Below are 15,219 nucleotides of genomic sequence, written 5' to 3'. Positions count from 1 at the left end.
TTCCCCCAAAGATATGTTCAATTCTGTCTTCCATGAAGAATTAGATCATCCTAAGGATTTGTGTGGGCTGCTGGCAATACAAAGTGCAAGTTAGTATTCTGTATCAGAGGTTTGTAAGTAATCTCTGCAGAGCCAGAGGATTAACTAGTTCACCAAAAGTAAAATATACTGTTTTGTGTTACAGTAAAACAGTTGACATTTGTGTCTTTTTTTCTAATGCCACCTGTGCCCATCCACACCACCACTAGAGATCTTACTTTCCTGCCATGCTCTGTTCACTTTATTTTTTTTCATGCATTGGTTAAGTTCAAATTCATGATCTGTAAAGCATCCTGTAATGCTTCATCTTCCTTTACCTTGTTCTTGCCCTACGCTTTCCTTAGATCCTCCCATTTCTCACCTTTCTATTACTTTAAAACAATCACAGTTTGGGTTTGAGAAATCCTTCCCCTTTACTCCTTGGATTAATTACTTAGAACACTTTTGCATTCATTATTTCTGACTAATTAGTAACTTGTGACTGTGCCTTCATATACTCTAGGGTTTGATTTACACAATTTATAATTCTTTTACATCTGCAACTGTATAGGCTTCAACCAGAAATGATAACTGGTAATGGAGGTAGGCTGATACATACAGTCTAAGAATTTAGTCCCTGAATAGTCTGTGTTCAAGAAAGAAAAGTTGTTGGTTTATTGTTATTTTTGGATCCATTATTGATTTCTCTGCCCAGCATAGCAGTGGATAGATAAGCAGGATTACAATAGAAGCTCTTTTTTATGTCCATGTTAGGATTTCTAAAATAATAGATTAATGGTACTGCTTATTTTAGTGGTTTGAAATCTATATGTTGCAAGTGAATACAATATGAATATAACTGTTTTGGGGAGAGTTGCTGCTTGTGACAGACTGCATTTGACAGGGTTAAATGAAGTGAAGGTAGTCTCAGCTTTGTAACCTTTCCCGTCCTCAATTAAAGATGAGATGAAGTAGCTGAACATTAAAAATCTCTCTTCCCTCCCTATGCTTTATTCCTGTGCATGGGCCACACTGGCATAAATCAGTCATGAGTTTAAAGCTAAATAATAAATTATTCGTTGTTAGGGACAGAAATCCTGCTGACAGCCGTTTCAAATAAAGGAAATGTGCATGTTATGCTGTCAGTTTAAAACTAGTTGGAAACTGGCCATTTAATAGTTTGCTGCAAATAGTACTGTGTTTGATTTCCTGTACCCATGGAGCTTATCAGAATATTGTTGGGTTTTTACAAGGTGTTATAAAATTAAAGATAGAACTAAGGTGGGTATTTAGAACAGTGAGTCAGCTTAGCTTAAGCAAACAGTCTTGTTATACAGCATAGCTGTGAAAGGTAAGAGATTTTTGTTGCATCAAATCTCACATGCAATGCAAAGGTTACCAGTCTTACCTATCAAGCAAGCAGAGTAAATGAGTCTTTTCTGATGGATTTGTCATGTGAATAGTCCATCATTCTGCTGATGCAGATTAATCCAAATTTTGAAATACAGGAGGAAAGGCATTATGTAACCTTCTTGCCCTAAGCTTGAATTGCATATCCCATTGCTCATGAGATTGTGGGAGTCATGGGGACCTGTCATCTCCCACCTCTGGATTATTTCTTAGCTCATTGGTCCCTCTGAACCCCAAGATAAATGGGTTTGGTTTTACAGATCTTGACAAAGGTTTTGACAGGTATTTCATACAATCAGGAGTGTTTTTCCCTGGGTTATGGACATAATTTATATAGGTAAATCCAATGTGGTGATGTCTGTTGCTGAACCTTTCTGAATTGCAACTGGTTTTTATTTATCTTACTTTCATTGGAGGTTGAAATAGGTGAAAATAGTGAAGATTAAGGAATATTCTCATTACAGATTTTAATTAACACTATTTTAAATTTGAAAAAAATCATTTGAGCCCTTAAAACATAAATAGAATAAAGCCTCTGTGCCATCTAAGAGCTTACACTGTCCGTGATATAAAATGTAGTAAGTGCTAGTAAAAATTATTCCATCTGGTATGGTTTAGATAGAGCTAAAAATAACTGATTTTTAGAATTCCACAAGTATTTTTAGTCTTTTTTTTTTTCTTGGTTGTATGTGGAAAAGAGCAACGAAAACATTAATGATTTGACTATGATACTATACTGCAAATCCCTGTTTGGTTATTCTGGGGAGATTCACCTGTTTGTCATGTAAATGACAGTTTAAGCATGCTTAACTAGAAAGTTAAGTGCCTCCATGCAAAAGATAGAGATGCACTTTTCAGTGTTTTTGTTTCCAGGGTTTATGAGAAATTGAGAGCTACTGTGAAAGCCCTGTCAAGAGACAAGGATACTCACCTTTGATCCCTAAGCTGGCAGGGCGTTGTTCTCAGTTCAAGTTTTTCGAGAATTCTAAAGAAAAAAAAAGATACTTCTTCCTCTTAGAAAAAGCGAGCCTTCAGTTTTTCATTTGTTCATTTTGTATTTTATTGCAGCTAAAATTCCTGTGTATATTTAATTAATATTGTCTGGTTTTCCACATTTCAGGGATACCACTGTACAAAGCCTTACCCTACAACCTTCTGTTAAAGATGGTCTTATTATATATGAAGATTCACCACTGGTCAGTAGTAACATTTGGATTGTATATTTGGAAATGTTTTTCATTTAAAACAAGTTGTTAAACATGCTGCCTTTTTGAATAAGAAAATTACGTGTGATTTGAATACATTTATGTCACAGTCAGTGAGTGTGGTAACGTTTTGTTAACTTTTACTCATGTTTGCTGTGCCACATGCAAAGAAGATGATAGTCTTGGGAGTCTGCATGCACAAAATGAGTATGGAAAATAGTTCAGTATTAACCTGACACATTCTAACTGGTGGAGTGGTATTTTCCTCCTCCTCTTTTGTAGCATCTCACACCTACCTGCTAAGTTGGACTCCAAACAGCTATTGCAGCCATTCTTTAGTTTTCAGCTACATGTTGACAGTCTAGATGCAAACTGCTTTTGCACTTCTCTCTCAGCACTCCAGTTCATGCTCAGGCTCCTCACTTCCCTCCCTAGCACAACCTCCTCTCTGCTATAGTTCGGTCACAGCTTATCCCTGTTCTGAGTCCCTTTTGTGTCTCAGTGCCACTGAGATGTCACTACTACTGACTGAGAAATCAGTAATGCAGTTTCTTGCAAGTCTTTTGGGGGCTTGTGTTGTTTTGATTTTTTTCTCTTCTAGGTAAAAGCGGTGAAGTTTGGACATATTTTGGTAATTGATGAGGCAGACAAAGCACCAACAAATGTTACCTGTATCTTAAAGACTTTAGTAGAAAGTGGGGAAATGGTTTTGTCAGATGGAAGGCGAATTGTTGCCAGTAAGTAGATAGAAAGCTTTTTGATCATTTACAGTACAATGTAATGTGTTGCTGGTTTTCAGCAATTGCACTACTAAGTAGAGACCCAGAGAAATGGAAAAAGTACTTTATGCTAAAAGGTTAAGAATTAAAAAATTTACAGTCATTTTATTTATTACTTTTACAATAGCCAGAAGGGTTTTCTTAAATTAGCATTCCATGAATTTTGCTGAAAAATTAAAAACAAACAAACAAAACAAAAGTTGACTTCTCTGCTTCTCATTCACCATAATAAATAAAGAACTAACTGACCAAATTACAATCTTGGTTATGGACATCTGGACAGTTGGGGTATAATTTGATCGGATCTAGAATTGAAGATATTAGTATATCTAAGGCTGAATTGTTTAGGGTTTCACTTAATCAAATATTGCATATGCTTATATTATTTCAATATATATCCTGCAGGATGAGAGTATTTTGTAATTTAATGGAATTTAATTCATGTGAATTGCAGCAACTAAATATTTTTCATTATTTTTTTAAAGAGACCATGTTTGAGATGCCCTCTTGATGTTAGTAGACACTGTACGTAATTAGTTTCTCTTTAACAATATTGGGAACAATGGCTGAGTGGAGCAATCATTCAGCACTTGTGTGGCACAACACTTGAGTTTTGTTTGTCATAAACTGTAGGCGGGCATTTTTGTAAAAACGTTGCTAGCCAGTCTCACTTACTACTGTTAAGTTTTTAGAGGAGGTAAAAGGATTCCCAAACATCATATGCCACTGGAAACATGCTGCAAGAGAACAAGTAGGGCCAGTCTGACTCATTTTGGAGAAACAAGTCTTCGCATGTGTGGAATCATGTGTCTCTGGCTTCTCACAGATTTTTGTAATAACCAGGAGGAATTTCAGTTCCATGTTCCCAGATCAGATAATGGCAGACCTATATAAAACCACATTTTATTATTTTATTCACCATTCAGCATTTTGGTGAAATTAAATATAGACAGGACATGTAGCCCCCACCTCAAGAAGAGCAGATGCTTTTTCATGTTTTTTAAATTAAATGCTTTGGTTAAATTTTCATGAAACAAATTATGAAACTTTAAAATAAAACCTAGAACACTCATAGTTGAATGATGTGCTAAGAAGTTACTGAGCCTTTTTTTGTAACTGTTCTTCTAATTCTAAGAACAGCATAATTAGATTAGAAGAATTCTTCTAAGAAGAATTCTAAAACTAATTATGTGCATTTAATTCATTCATAATCACAGAGCTTAAATATGCAATTAATAAATTTTATTTCTTTTCCAGATCACGCTCATGTAGAGGGGAGAGAAAATGTAATAGTTATTCATCCCGATTTTAGAATGATAGTTCTAGCAAATAGACCTGGATTTCCTTTCTTGGGTAATGACTTTTTTGGCACATTAGGTAAGTGATTCATATTAAATGGTGATCTTTAATAAAATGAATACAATAACTGTCTTTATGTATTATATTTCATTAAGAGAAAGGGTGTTTATACATATTGATACTTTGTTTCACATAAGACACTAGAAGTGAGATTCAGCTTGAAGACTATTGTATAAATTTACGTATCTTAACGAAAGTGCCCAAACTTAGCCTGAAGAGAACAGCTATATGTGGCCAGCTGTGTTACAGCTATTTTGTTTTATGGGATTTGGTCAAACTCAGCAGACAGACAACGTTATAAGAAATCTTTGTTAATGCTCATATATTATTTACAAATATAGCAAAAACATGAGTTGTAAGCAGCTTAATACCTGACATTGATGATTAACAGAATTGCTCACCATTTCTTTTTTCCCCATATCAAACAGCCAGGTGGTATCCTCTTCAGTACAAGAGATGGGAGCTTGGTGGATGGTTCTTTCCTCTCAGCAGTGGAGGCTACTGTGTGTTTTAGTGTTAGCACTATGCTACATGCTTCTTACTCCTCGTTAGCCTCCCCATGCATGTGGCCATGTGTGATAGGCCTTTTTGAAATATATATATTTAACCAGATATAGAATTCATCCTAGTTTCAGGTAAAGCCGTCCAAATTTCACATCACATTTTCTTTTAATAACAGCAGCCTCATTTCAGAAAGCTGCTGGTAGGTTCTAAAAATCCTGTGTATCACCCAAGATTCCACACAGCTTCATCTCACAGCAAAAGCAAGAATTTACGTTGCTTAGGAGCAAGTGTTGAAGAATTCATTTGCCTGTAGAGTTCAGCATTAGCCTAAGTGAGCCTCTGGCAAGGCTTTGGCAGTGTGACACCAGTGCTGTGAACTGAATACCCCCCAGACTCCACTGACTGTGTTACCTGTGTTAGCCTAGACATTTATGTGCAGGCACCTTAATTTACCTGTTGTTACCTGTAAGCCTTGACCATAATGCTTATTCTGCAAGAAATAATAATGTACTGAAAAGCAGGTACAAACCAAATTCTGTATTGCATGGTAGATGTAGTTCCCAGTGAATGGGCATTCTGTGTCAAAGACTCATTGGATCTGAAATTCACACAGCTACGTTGCCTCAAGATGTTTCAGTATCTTGCCATATTTCTTACCATACTTCAAGACAGGCAGAGAGAAAAGATAAAACTGGTATTTCCTCTAGACCTCTCCACTAGGTTTGCATTAGGGCATTCCTGCATGTCAAGATTTCCCTGCATCCTGTGGTATTTTGAAGCTGTTCACAAATTGATCCCATTCAACCTGTTAGTCTTTTTTTCTTTTCTTTTTTTCTGCATTCATTTGACTTGTGTTTCTTCTTGAAGTCAATTTCTCCTTTGTGGTCATCTTCATTAGAATGACAGGAGAGATCTCCATGTTTCCAGGAACCTTGATATTTTTTGTCACGAGTTTGTCCTTCACATTTTTCAAAGTAGTTTTTGTCTTCTTTTAACAAGCAGGTACTCAGCATCCTCTTGAGCCATTGATTTTCCATTTAAGGTGATGTATGAAATTTAAAAGGGCTGTTGTGATGCTATTTTTTTATAAATTACTTAACTCTATGCCTTTTTTTCTTATTAGGGGACATTTTTAGTTGCCATGCTGTTGATAATCCCAAACCACAGTCTGAACTGGCTATGCTTAGACAATACGGTCCTGATGTTCCAGAGCCTATTCTTCAGAAATTGGTGGCTGCTTTTGGAGAACTCAGGAGCTTAGCTGACCAAGGAATTATTAACTATCCCTATTCAACTAGAGAAGTTGTGAATATTGTAAAACACTTACAGGTACAGTATGTCAGATTTCATTCAAAATTTGAGTTCATTGCTACTAATTTTTTAATGCTTGAAGGTTTTAGAAAAAAAATGCCATTATAGTTCATGCTTTTTTTATTTCATTCTTATGACAAGTTTTGCATTTTGACGGAATCATCATATTCGCATGTTCAGATAGTCTGCGGGTAAGAATTGCAGATGTACACAGGCAGATATTTTTTCTATATGTCTATTTATAGGTATAAAACCACTATGAGAGCCTTTTTTTCTACTGTGTGAGAAAATATCACATTCCTACTGTGAATACAGTATGCAATCTTCATACTAGCATTCATTATAAAACTCTATATTCAGCATAAAATACTTCCAGGGCAGTGTAACTGTTCACTTTATGCCACTATAAAATTTTTGGTTTTAATCATTTCCCGGGGGAAAACAAGTTCCTGCTGCATAACAGTAATACAGCACTGCTGGAAAATGTTAGGTGGATAACAACTTAGCAAACAGGTACTTAGGATCCATGATTGCTTCCTACACACATTTTAACTGTGAAATTGTGAATTCTGATTTAATGGTGATTTTTTTTTTAAAGATTACAGTTGATCCTGCCTTCTCTCTTTATAAATTGAAGAATACTTTTTTGTCTGCAGTGTTTAAAATATGAAGTATCTTAATGTTCTTTGAAGGGGCAGTGGTTTTATTTTATTCTGTTTGCAGTCATAAAGTCGGTAATTTGTGAAGTTATAGACTATTTATTGAATTACTGAATCCTAGATTGAAAAAAAAATTAGTGACAATATTAATGTAATTATTACAATTAGAATATAATTTCTCACAAATTATTTGACCTACTGTTCTCATGTTTAACACTGCATAGTGTAACGGGGTTGCATGGTGCTTTCGTGTTTGTGCTTATGAAGGTATTCACATACATTCATCCATATACACAGATATTTAGATCCTGCATCTTAGAATTACTACTTGTAAAAATCCTAAATTCATCTAGATTTCTGGGGAGGATAAATTTTTGTGCTCTGTGATCTGTAGCCTGTAACAGGATCCTGAGACGAAGTAAATTGGTGCCACTATGATATTAATAATATAAAGAACAAATAACGCTATCTTTATAACTTTGTACTAAGGATTAACAAAATTCAGACCTAAAATCTGAGGAATCTAGCCAAACACATGAACAAAGTGGTTTGTTAGGATCCTTCATCAATTGATAGTTTACCAAACTGATAGAACATGTACATGCTGATCTCTAAACACAGAGTTACATTTGACATGAAAGTGGAAAAATTACAGGCTTGAGGAACAGTTGCTGTGCTGCTGAAAAGCTGGTGCTTTAGGGTTTTCATTAAATGAACTCCTTCCTGTCTTCATACTCTTTGGGTGTTCCTCCCTTCCTTCATAGGTTCTTTCCTTCATCATCTACCTACAAGTAACCTGAAGTTGCACTGTCTTCTGTCACCAACTGGTGCAGAAATATAGTGCTTAATTCTTTTTTTTTTTTGAGTGTGAACAGCATCTAATTGAATATTGGAAGAGCTGCATTGCTAATTGTTTTGAGGACACTTACTCTCTGCTTCTGTCTCCTTCACTTAATCAGATTAGTATGGTCACTTCAACCTGGACATAAGGCACAGATCAGCAGGGAAGTTTCCTGTCTGCTAAGTTTTCAGCTCTTTCAAAGCCAAGTGTAAATATCCAAATAAATCTCAAACTTGCAGCTTTGATTTCTTCTGTAACTTTTGTTTTCAAGATCCCAGTCTTTTTGAAAGGATGCAACATTTTGTTTACTGTAACTTGTTTTTCAATCTGATTAATAAAAAGGCTGGGAGTAGCCAAATGTAAACAATGAATATAAACATAATGGTTATTCCAAAGTAAGAAGCTTTTAGGTCTTCAGGTAGAGAAGAAAGAGGAAGGAGGGAAATGAGTCAATAAAATTGCTGGTCCTTAGGAAGGAAGGAGGGAAGTTAGTCATGCTGTTAAACAATTTCCCTTACAGCAGTTCCACAGCCCCACTCTCTTTGTACTATTGTGTCGATTTCTTTCACATAATTTTGGAATTTTTTGCTTCTATAAAAAAGGGTTGGATGTTTTGGAGAAGAAAAAATGCTGTTGATTACTGTTATCTGAGAGCACATCTGAGCATCAGGGCTATTCAGTAAAAAAATATTCTGATTACTGTGACGACAACGTATTATTAGGCTGATCTCTGCACTCGGATTAACTGTGGTCTTCAACATATAGGATTGTGTCTGCAGTGTAGTTACAAGAGCATCTTCCTATAAAGATTATTCAAGTAAAGAACCTGTAGCAATTTAATTGTAGCTTAGACAGTGCATTCAGAGCTAGGTTGACTCTATACTAACTTTTTCTTAAGGAAAGTGTTTTTTTGGAGAAGCTCAAGATGCCAAAGTAATTTGAAGACCTGAAACTGCAGGCATAGGGAAAGTTGTCTAATGCAGGTGCCTAACTTGGCTGCTGCAACTGTTTCACCCCACAGACTGAGTAGGGAATTTGGATCTTGCAGCTCTAGATTGCAGGTGACCTGAATATGGCCTTTTTGTCTCGCCTGCGGTTTTCAAATTGTGTCACATGTCAGAAGTATTGATACTAATAGTGGCTTATGGGCAAGCTAAGAAGCTCTTCTGATGCTCTGTCGGGTTACCATATCCTCCCCATAACTACCAGTGTATGCGGTGACTGTTTCTCTGCAATCTAATCTGCTAGTTTTCATGAGACCTTTTGTAAGCTGTTTTGCAGAGTCAAGATTCACGATGTCCCTGGTAGATTAATCAGGCAAGCCTCATTAGTCCAGATAAAATAAAATGGCTTTTTTGCTAACTCTATTGAGTCTGGGAAAGCTGAGATTCTTATGATAGGCCTTTTTTCTTGTTTGTATCTAAGATTGCTTTCTAATAGTAGGCACTACTTTCAGTTTTCAAACAGTAAAGGTCTAAGGTACTTTCTGGCCCTGAAGTCTACTAATCATCAGGCTTTCAGGCGTTCAGTAAGCTTTTGTGCTAAGATAGTACTTTTTTCTGTTCAGCCTAATCTCAGACGGAAACTAAGTTTATCAGATCATAGCTTCTATCACTTTCTCACCTTGCTGCCAAACGCACATCAATAATGACCTTCTACCCTTTTGGCCAACCACAGTGTATCTCAGTTACCAGTTTTCAAAGATAATTAGGTTTCTGCTGGTTTAATCAAAATCAGCAGCTATGTGACAAAGAAGAACAGATTGAAATTAGTGTCCCTGTGAAGTAAAAGGCAGGGGGAGAATTCAGCTGTTTTGCTTGGCAGTAGATGATGCCTGCTAAAGACGTGACCACTGGTTAATCGATTAGTATACCTGTCGAGCAGGATGAGCCGTAGATGTGGTGCTTCTTGCCCCGCTGACAGGACAACCGAGGAGGCACAAAGAGAGCTGGCAGTGTTCAGTGAAAAGGCATCAGAGTTACAGGGGGAAGCCACAGGCACAGAGGAATGAGCAGGTAGGGACAGCATGGTGGCCCTTGGGATGGTGCTGGCAGGATGGGAGATGTGCAGGCATCTGAAGGCGCTAGGATGTGTAGGGAAGTGAGTGAAAGTGAGAACACAAGAGAGAAGTCTAAAACTAAAATCTGGACTCCTTACAGATTGGATACCAGATAATTTGTCACTTTGTTTTCAGGACACTGGTAGAAGTACAGTAGACCTCAATGTGTATAGTGTATTTTAATTAAGATTCCGTATTTGTACTAGGAAACTGTTATTTTGCTGATAGCTTTTAAGCAGACTATAGAAATACATGTACTCGTGGAAAGTTAGGTCCATAGAAATATGTATTTTTCACCAAGCAGGATTCTGTCACAAGTCTGTAATAAAGAACAAAATATACATGTATATAAAAATACAAAATTGTTAGAAGCAAAACCTATGTTACTATTTTAAGGAATAGTCAAGAATCTAAGCTGTGAAAATACTCCAAGGTACACACAGAGGTGTTACTTATGAGGGGAGGAATCAATGAATGAGAACCAGACAGACTGACGAGAGATCAATTTTTTCTGCAGTAATCTGGTTTTAAAAATCAATATAAACCAAATGATTTTTTTTTTAATGTTCAACTCAAACATTCAACTTTTTTTTCTTTTTTTCTTCAAGTGAACTGTCATTGCCTTTCTTCAGTAAGTAGTTGTCCAGGCAGTTATTAAAAAGTAGTTGGATTTATTCTGACTGAAACAGAAGAGTTGTGATTTTTTTAATAACTGAAGTAGAGAGCCTTTTGACAAGTGGCTTCTGTTCAGGACAGGTTTTATTGACAGCAGCGATAAGTTGTACCTGAGGAAATAAATTTTTTATGATGTCCTACTGGTACAAGAGGCATGGAACTGTTAAGGTAATTCACCGAGGAGAAGGGCATCAATGTCAGAAGTCATGCAATGATTTCAGGTAAACCATGGACATACTGGGAAACCAGATATTGAAGCACTTGGCCAAGGTTTCTGTAGTATCTAGTGCAGGGCAGGTAAAAGAGTAAGTCATGAGTGAAGAAGATATCTTAGTGCCAATTTGTTGGCTGTGCTTAGCAGTGAGAAGGAAAGAACACAGGAAATGCAGTATTGATCAACATAAATGTTCTAAAATAATTACTTAAGGAAGGGATTTGGCTATATAGAGTATGCACAATTCTGGATATGTTTTGTTCTTGTCAAAAAGAAGATATGCTTGAAAACAGACTGAGATAGGCTCCTGCGCACACTGATTACTAAGTAGCTTTACATGTTTTTAAACTTAACTGTGACGTACATTTTTATAATTTTGTGGGCTTTTTTTTTTTTTTTTTTTTTTTCAATATGATTATTACTTTACCTCCAAGGTGCAATTTACATTATAGAAGTTAGGACTCTCACTACTAAACATTGTCAGAAAACTTTTTTTCACATTTACGTTACAAGTGAAATGTTTATAAAGTCTTTGGTTAGAATAGCTTTTGTGAGAAATTTTATTTTTATTACCTGCTTCATTCAGTAAGGAAGGGACATTGTAACCAGAATGGCACAGGCTGTAGGACAACTTAACATTATCCCACAATAACTTGTATTTTGCTAAGCTGTGATAATGCAGAACTTCTAATAGGTTCCTCATGGACAGGCTTAAAAAGCAGGACATAGTTTAGCGTGCTTTATACCAACACTACTACTGAAATACTCTGTGATATGTACACCACAGATGAAAAAAATGTTTGTACAACATTTTTAGAAATGGTATTCCATTCTACTACAGCAACTAGCTAATTTTAGTATTGCTTGTGTCACAGAAATTTTATTTCAGAGATTAGATATTTATGAAGTTGGGAAAATTTTAAACTCCTGACTAAGAATGATATTTGATGAAGAGTCTAGGTCAAAATATTTACAAAATATTTCTAGTTTCTTCTACTTTAGCTTTTATCTAAGACTCAAATGTATTTACTTTTAATACATTTATATTTCTCTGACACTTGTGTTAAGTCTGATTTTCAAGGTTTTTCTACCAGCCTTGCTCACTAATGGTGAAAAAAAACATTAAGACTTCAACTCCTTGAAATACTTCTTCACATGGTTGTCTTCATCACTGTAAATGTGCCATACTGAGGTGGGGTGTCCAGGTCCTTGTCTGAGATCTAGTATTTGAGAATAAAAGGCATATAAAGAAAGAGAGAGAAGTTTAAAACTAAAATGTTGTCACTCCCATATCTTGCCAAAAATGTAAAATAAAACAGGTGGTAAAGTTCTAGGCTATATAGTAATTTGGTGACTTTTTGTTTGATTTACTCCATTTACAAATTACAAGAATAGAATTATTTTTTCAGTTGTTTTATTGAAGAGTATCTGTCAAAAGGCTGAGTGACTTATCTGTGTCAACATGTTCAACTTAAACAGCTGTTTTTTTCAATGGCAGGTAAAATCTAAATTTTGCACAATATATACTCTGTTTAAATTACCTAAATGTTCCTTTAAAAAATAAGGGGGTTTTAAGCCTGAAATTATGGCTGCCTATGTTAAGGTCCATGCTTATTGAAATCTTCCTTAATCTAAATGGGGACAAGTACATGTTTGCTGTTGGAGTTTCAGGGTAAATCAAAAGACAGTGGAAGTTACTGACTAAGCCCTTGGAATCAGTTTGCGGAAAGGCTAAACCAGCTTTTCACTCCTATAGTGTCTTTACAGGTACCAAAAAAACCTTCTTCATTTCAGTTTATTCCCATTCCATGAGTTGACTGCTCAGTCAAGGCTTTTAAGTCTTAATGTCTTTGAGATCATAGTGGGAAATGAGAGGCAGGAAAATATGTTTTCTTCTTGGCAGAACAACAATAATTATAAGGTGTGGGAATATATGAGTGGCAGCTCTGAAATTTGGAAGAGCACACTGGCCTTAAATCATCACTCCAGTTTAGGAGCAAAACTTTCTTTGTTGGAAATGCTAATGAAATTTGATAAACTTTTTTTTAATGTACACAGCACATTTCAAGTAGTATTCTTCACTAAGAAAACAAATGTTTGCAAATCTTAAGTGAATTTCTGTTTGTACTAAAATCCATCATGGCCTAAAGTCATTTTTAGTAAGCAGTGTGTTTTCTGCTTTCTATATTAATTGTTAAGAATCAGAATTCTTAAATGAATTGTATAGTTGAATTATATGAATATATGTATTTGTATCTGATTTTCGGTTAGCAGAAAGTAGTTCCAAATTTAAAAAATACAGGCTATATTTAATTACATATTCTAATAATTACACCATCTTGTTATGTGTATAATGAAAACAATTCTTTAAAACATGATGCTGAGTGTTTAAATAATTGTATCCTGCTAGTTTGTTTAATTCAGGTTTGGTGTCTAGCTTCATTCTGACTTGAAGTGATGTGCCTTTTTTATTCTGGAAACTAAAAAAAAAGATGACTTGAGCACTAAGTTCAGCAAAGTTACTGTTATAATTGCTCATTTTAGAAGTATTTAATGATATGCTGTTACTTAACAGATACTCAGTAAAAGAAATTTGGGGGTCTTTTTTCTTTACAGAAATTTCCAGCTGAAGGACTGGCAAGTGTTGTTCGAAATGTCTTTGACTTTGACTCCTACAACAACGAAATGCGTGAAATTTTAATCAGCACTTTGCACAAATATGGAATACCTATTGGAGCAAAACCGACCAATGTACAACTGGCCAAGGAGTAAGAATAGCATAAGATATATACTAAGAAGACAGGTCTCTCATGATAACTTTTTTATAGTGTGTTATCTTGCTGCTAACTGATTTTAAAACAACCTGGAATACTTGAAGGCAATACTCCGCTGGTTCAAATTCATATTCCTCCAAATAAGTTACAACAATATTAATTACTTTATGATAGAGTATTTGCTTATTATTAATACTTAATCTTTAATGTCTATGTTCATATTGATAGCTTGTATGGTAAACAGATATATATTAATAAAGGGAAATACTTGTTTCTTCTCCTGTGTTTTTAATTGAACTGCAACACACTTCTGTCCTGTTATTTATCACCTAAATCAATAGGAAAAAAAAGTTATCTTCAGTGGTAGGGGGATTTTGTCTTACATACTCACAAAAGGCTTTACAAAAATACTTTTTCAGAATAGGACAATGCATGTAAGCTCTAAGAACCGTTTTTGTATGTGTCTGTATATCACTATTCTTTAATTATGTTACCAGTTGACATATTACACCATATACTTTTTCAGAGGTTAGAATCTAAAAAGGGGTTTTTTTCTAAGATAAAACTAAATTATGGAACAGATTTAAGTCATTCTTATACAATTTAAGATAACAGGCTTAAGTAGATCATATTGAAAAACAATTACAAAACTTACTCTGGCTTGAACTCTAATACATAATTTATTTATGGAGAAACAAATATTTCCCTTTCATGAAGAAAGCTTTATGGATATATGGAAAATCGAGTTTCCATGTGACATACAGATTTTATATTTGCTAAGGAGGGACTGATTCTTATGACATAGCGTCTTGATATTACCTGCATGTGTAGGTTTCTCCTGCAGGAGCACCACTGTTATCATATCTAACATCCTATATATAACTATGAGAAGAAGATTGGCAGTGTAATGATTGTGGTGTACCTTTTTGTTTTGATGACAGAAGAATTACGTGCCTAGGGAACCAGTACTTGAGCAACTACAGTTGACAGTACACACTTGAAACTCTTGCCATAGTTTCTTTGCTAAAAGCCACTTGGTAATTTCTATTTTAAAGAATTATTATGTTTGCCATAAGTTTTGAGAAATTTCCACTTTATATAATTTTTAGAAGTATTAAATGTGGGTTTACATGGATGCACTGGAGAGGACTCTTTTGTAATGAGAAGATCAGCAGTTTAGGAAACAGAAGAGAAGGATTGTTCTAATGGGGAATGTTCAGTCTAGAAGTGAGAAGGGAGAAGAAAGATCTGGTCATATTGAATTAGGGATAATCACCCAATCATTTGAATCCACTGAGGTTTTATACAACAGTTTACACCAATGATGACAGAAGACCCACCACAAAAACTTCACTTGACTGGTAGCTATGAGTGCATACTCTGTACACTGAAAAACAAAAGGAGGAGAAAC

At 35.3% G+C, this 15,219-nt stretch overlaps 1 protein-coding gene across 1 annotated transcript in view; it reads left to right on the top strand.

Moving 5' to 3' along the window:
* VWA8 (von Willebrand factor A domain containing 8) overlaps nucleotides 1-15,219 on the top strand; it is a 194,469-nt gene that overhangs the window by 102,230 nt on the left and 77,020 nt on the right. The window contains exons 22-26 of the mRNA XM_074912506.1: nucleotides 2,549-2,624; nucleotides 3,235-3,370; nucleotides 4,670-4,789; nucleotides 6,399-6,604; nucleotides 13,651-13,802. Coding sequence (XP_074768607.1) covers nucleotides 2,549-2,624; nucleotides 3,235-3,370; nucleotides 4,670-4,789; nucleotides 6,399-6,604; nucleotides 13,651-13,802 — 690 coding nt within the window. The remainder of the gene's footprint in view (nucleotides 1-2,548; nucleotides 2,625-3,234; nucleotides 3,371-4,669; nucleotides 4,790-6,398; nucleotides 6,605-13,650; nucleotides 13,803-15,219) is intronic.

The sequence above is a fragment of the Athene noctua genome, chromosome 1 (genome assembly GCF_965140245.1).
Source record: "Athene noctua chromosome 1, bAthNoc1.hap1.1, whole genome shotgun sequence".
NCBI lineage: Eukaryota > Metazoa > Chordata > Aves > Strigiformes > Strigidae > Athene > Athene noctua.
This window is presented reverse-complemented; position numbering and strand designations above follow the sequence as displayed.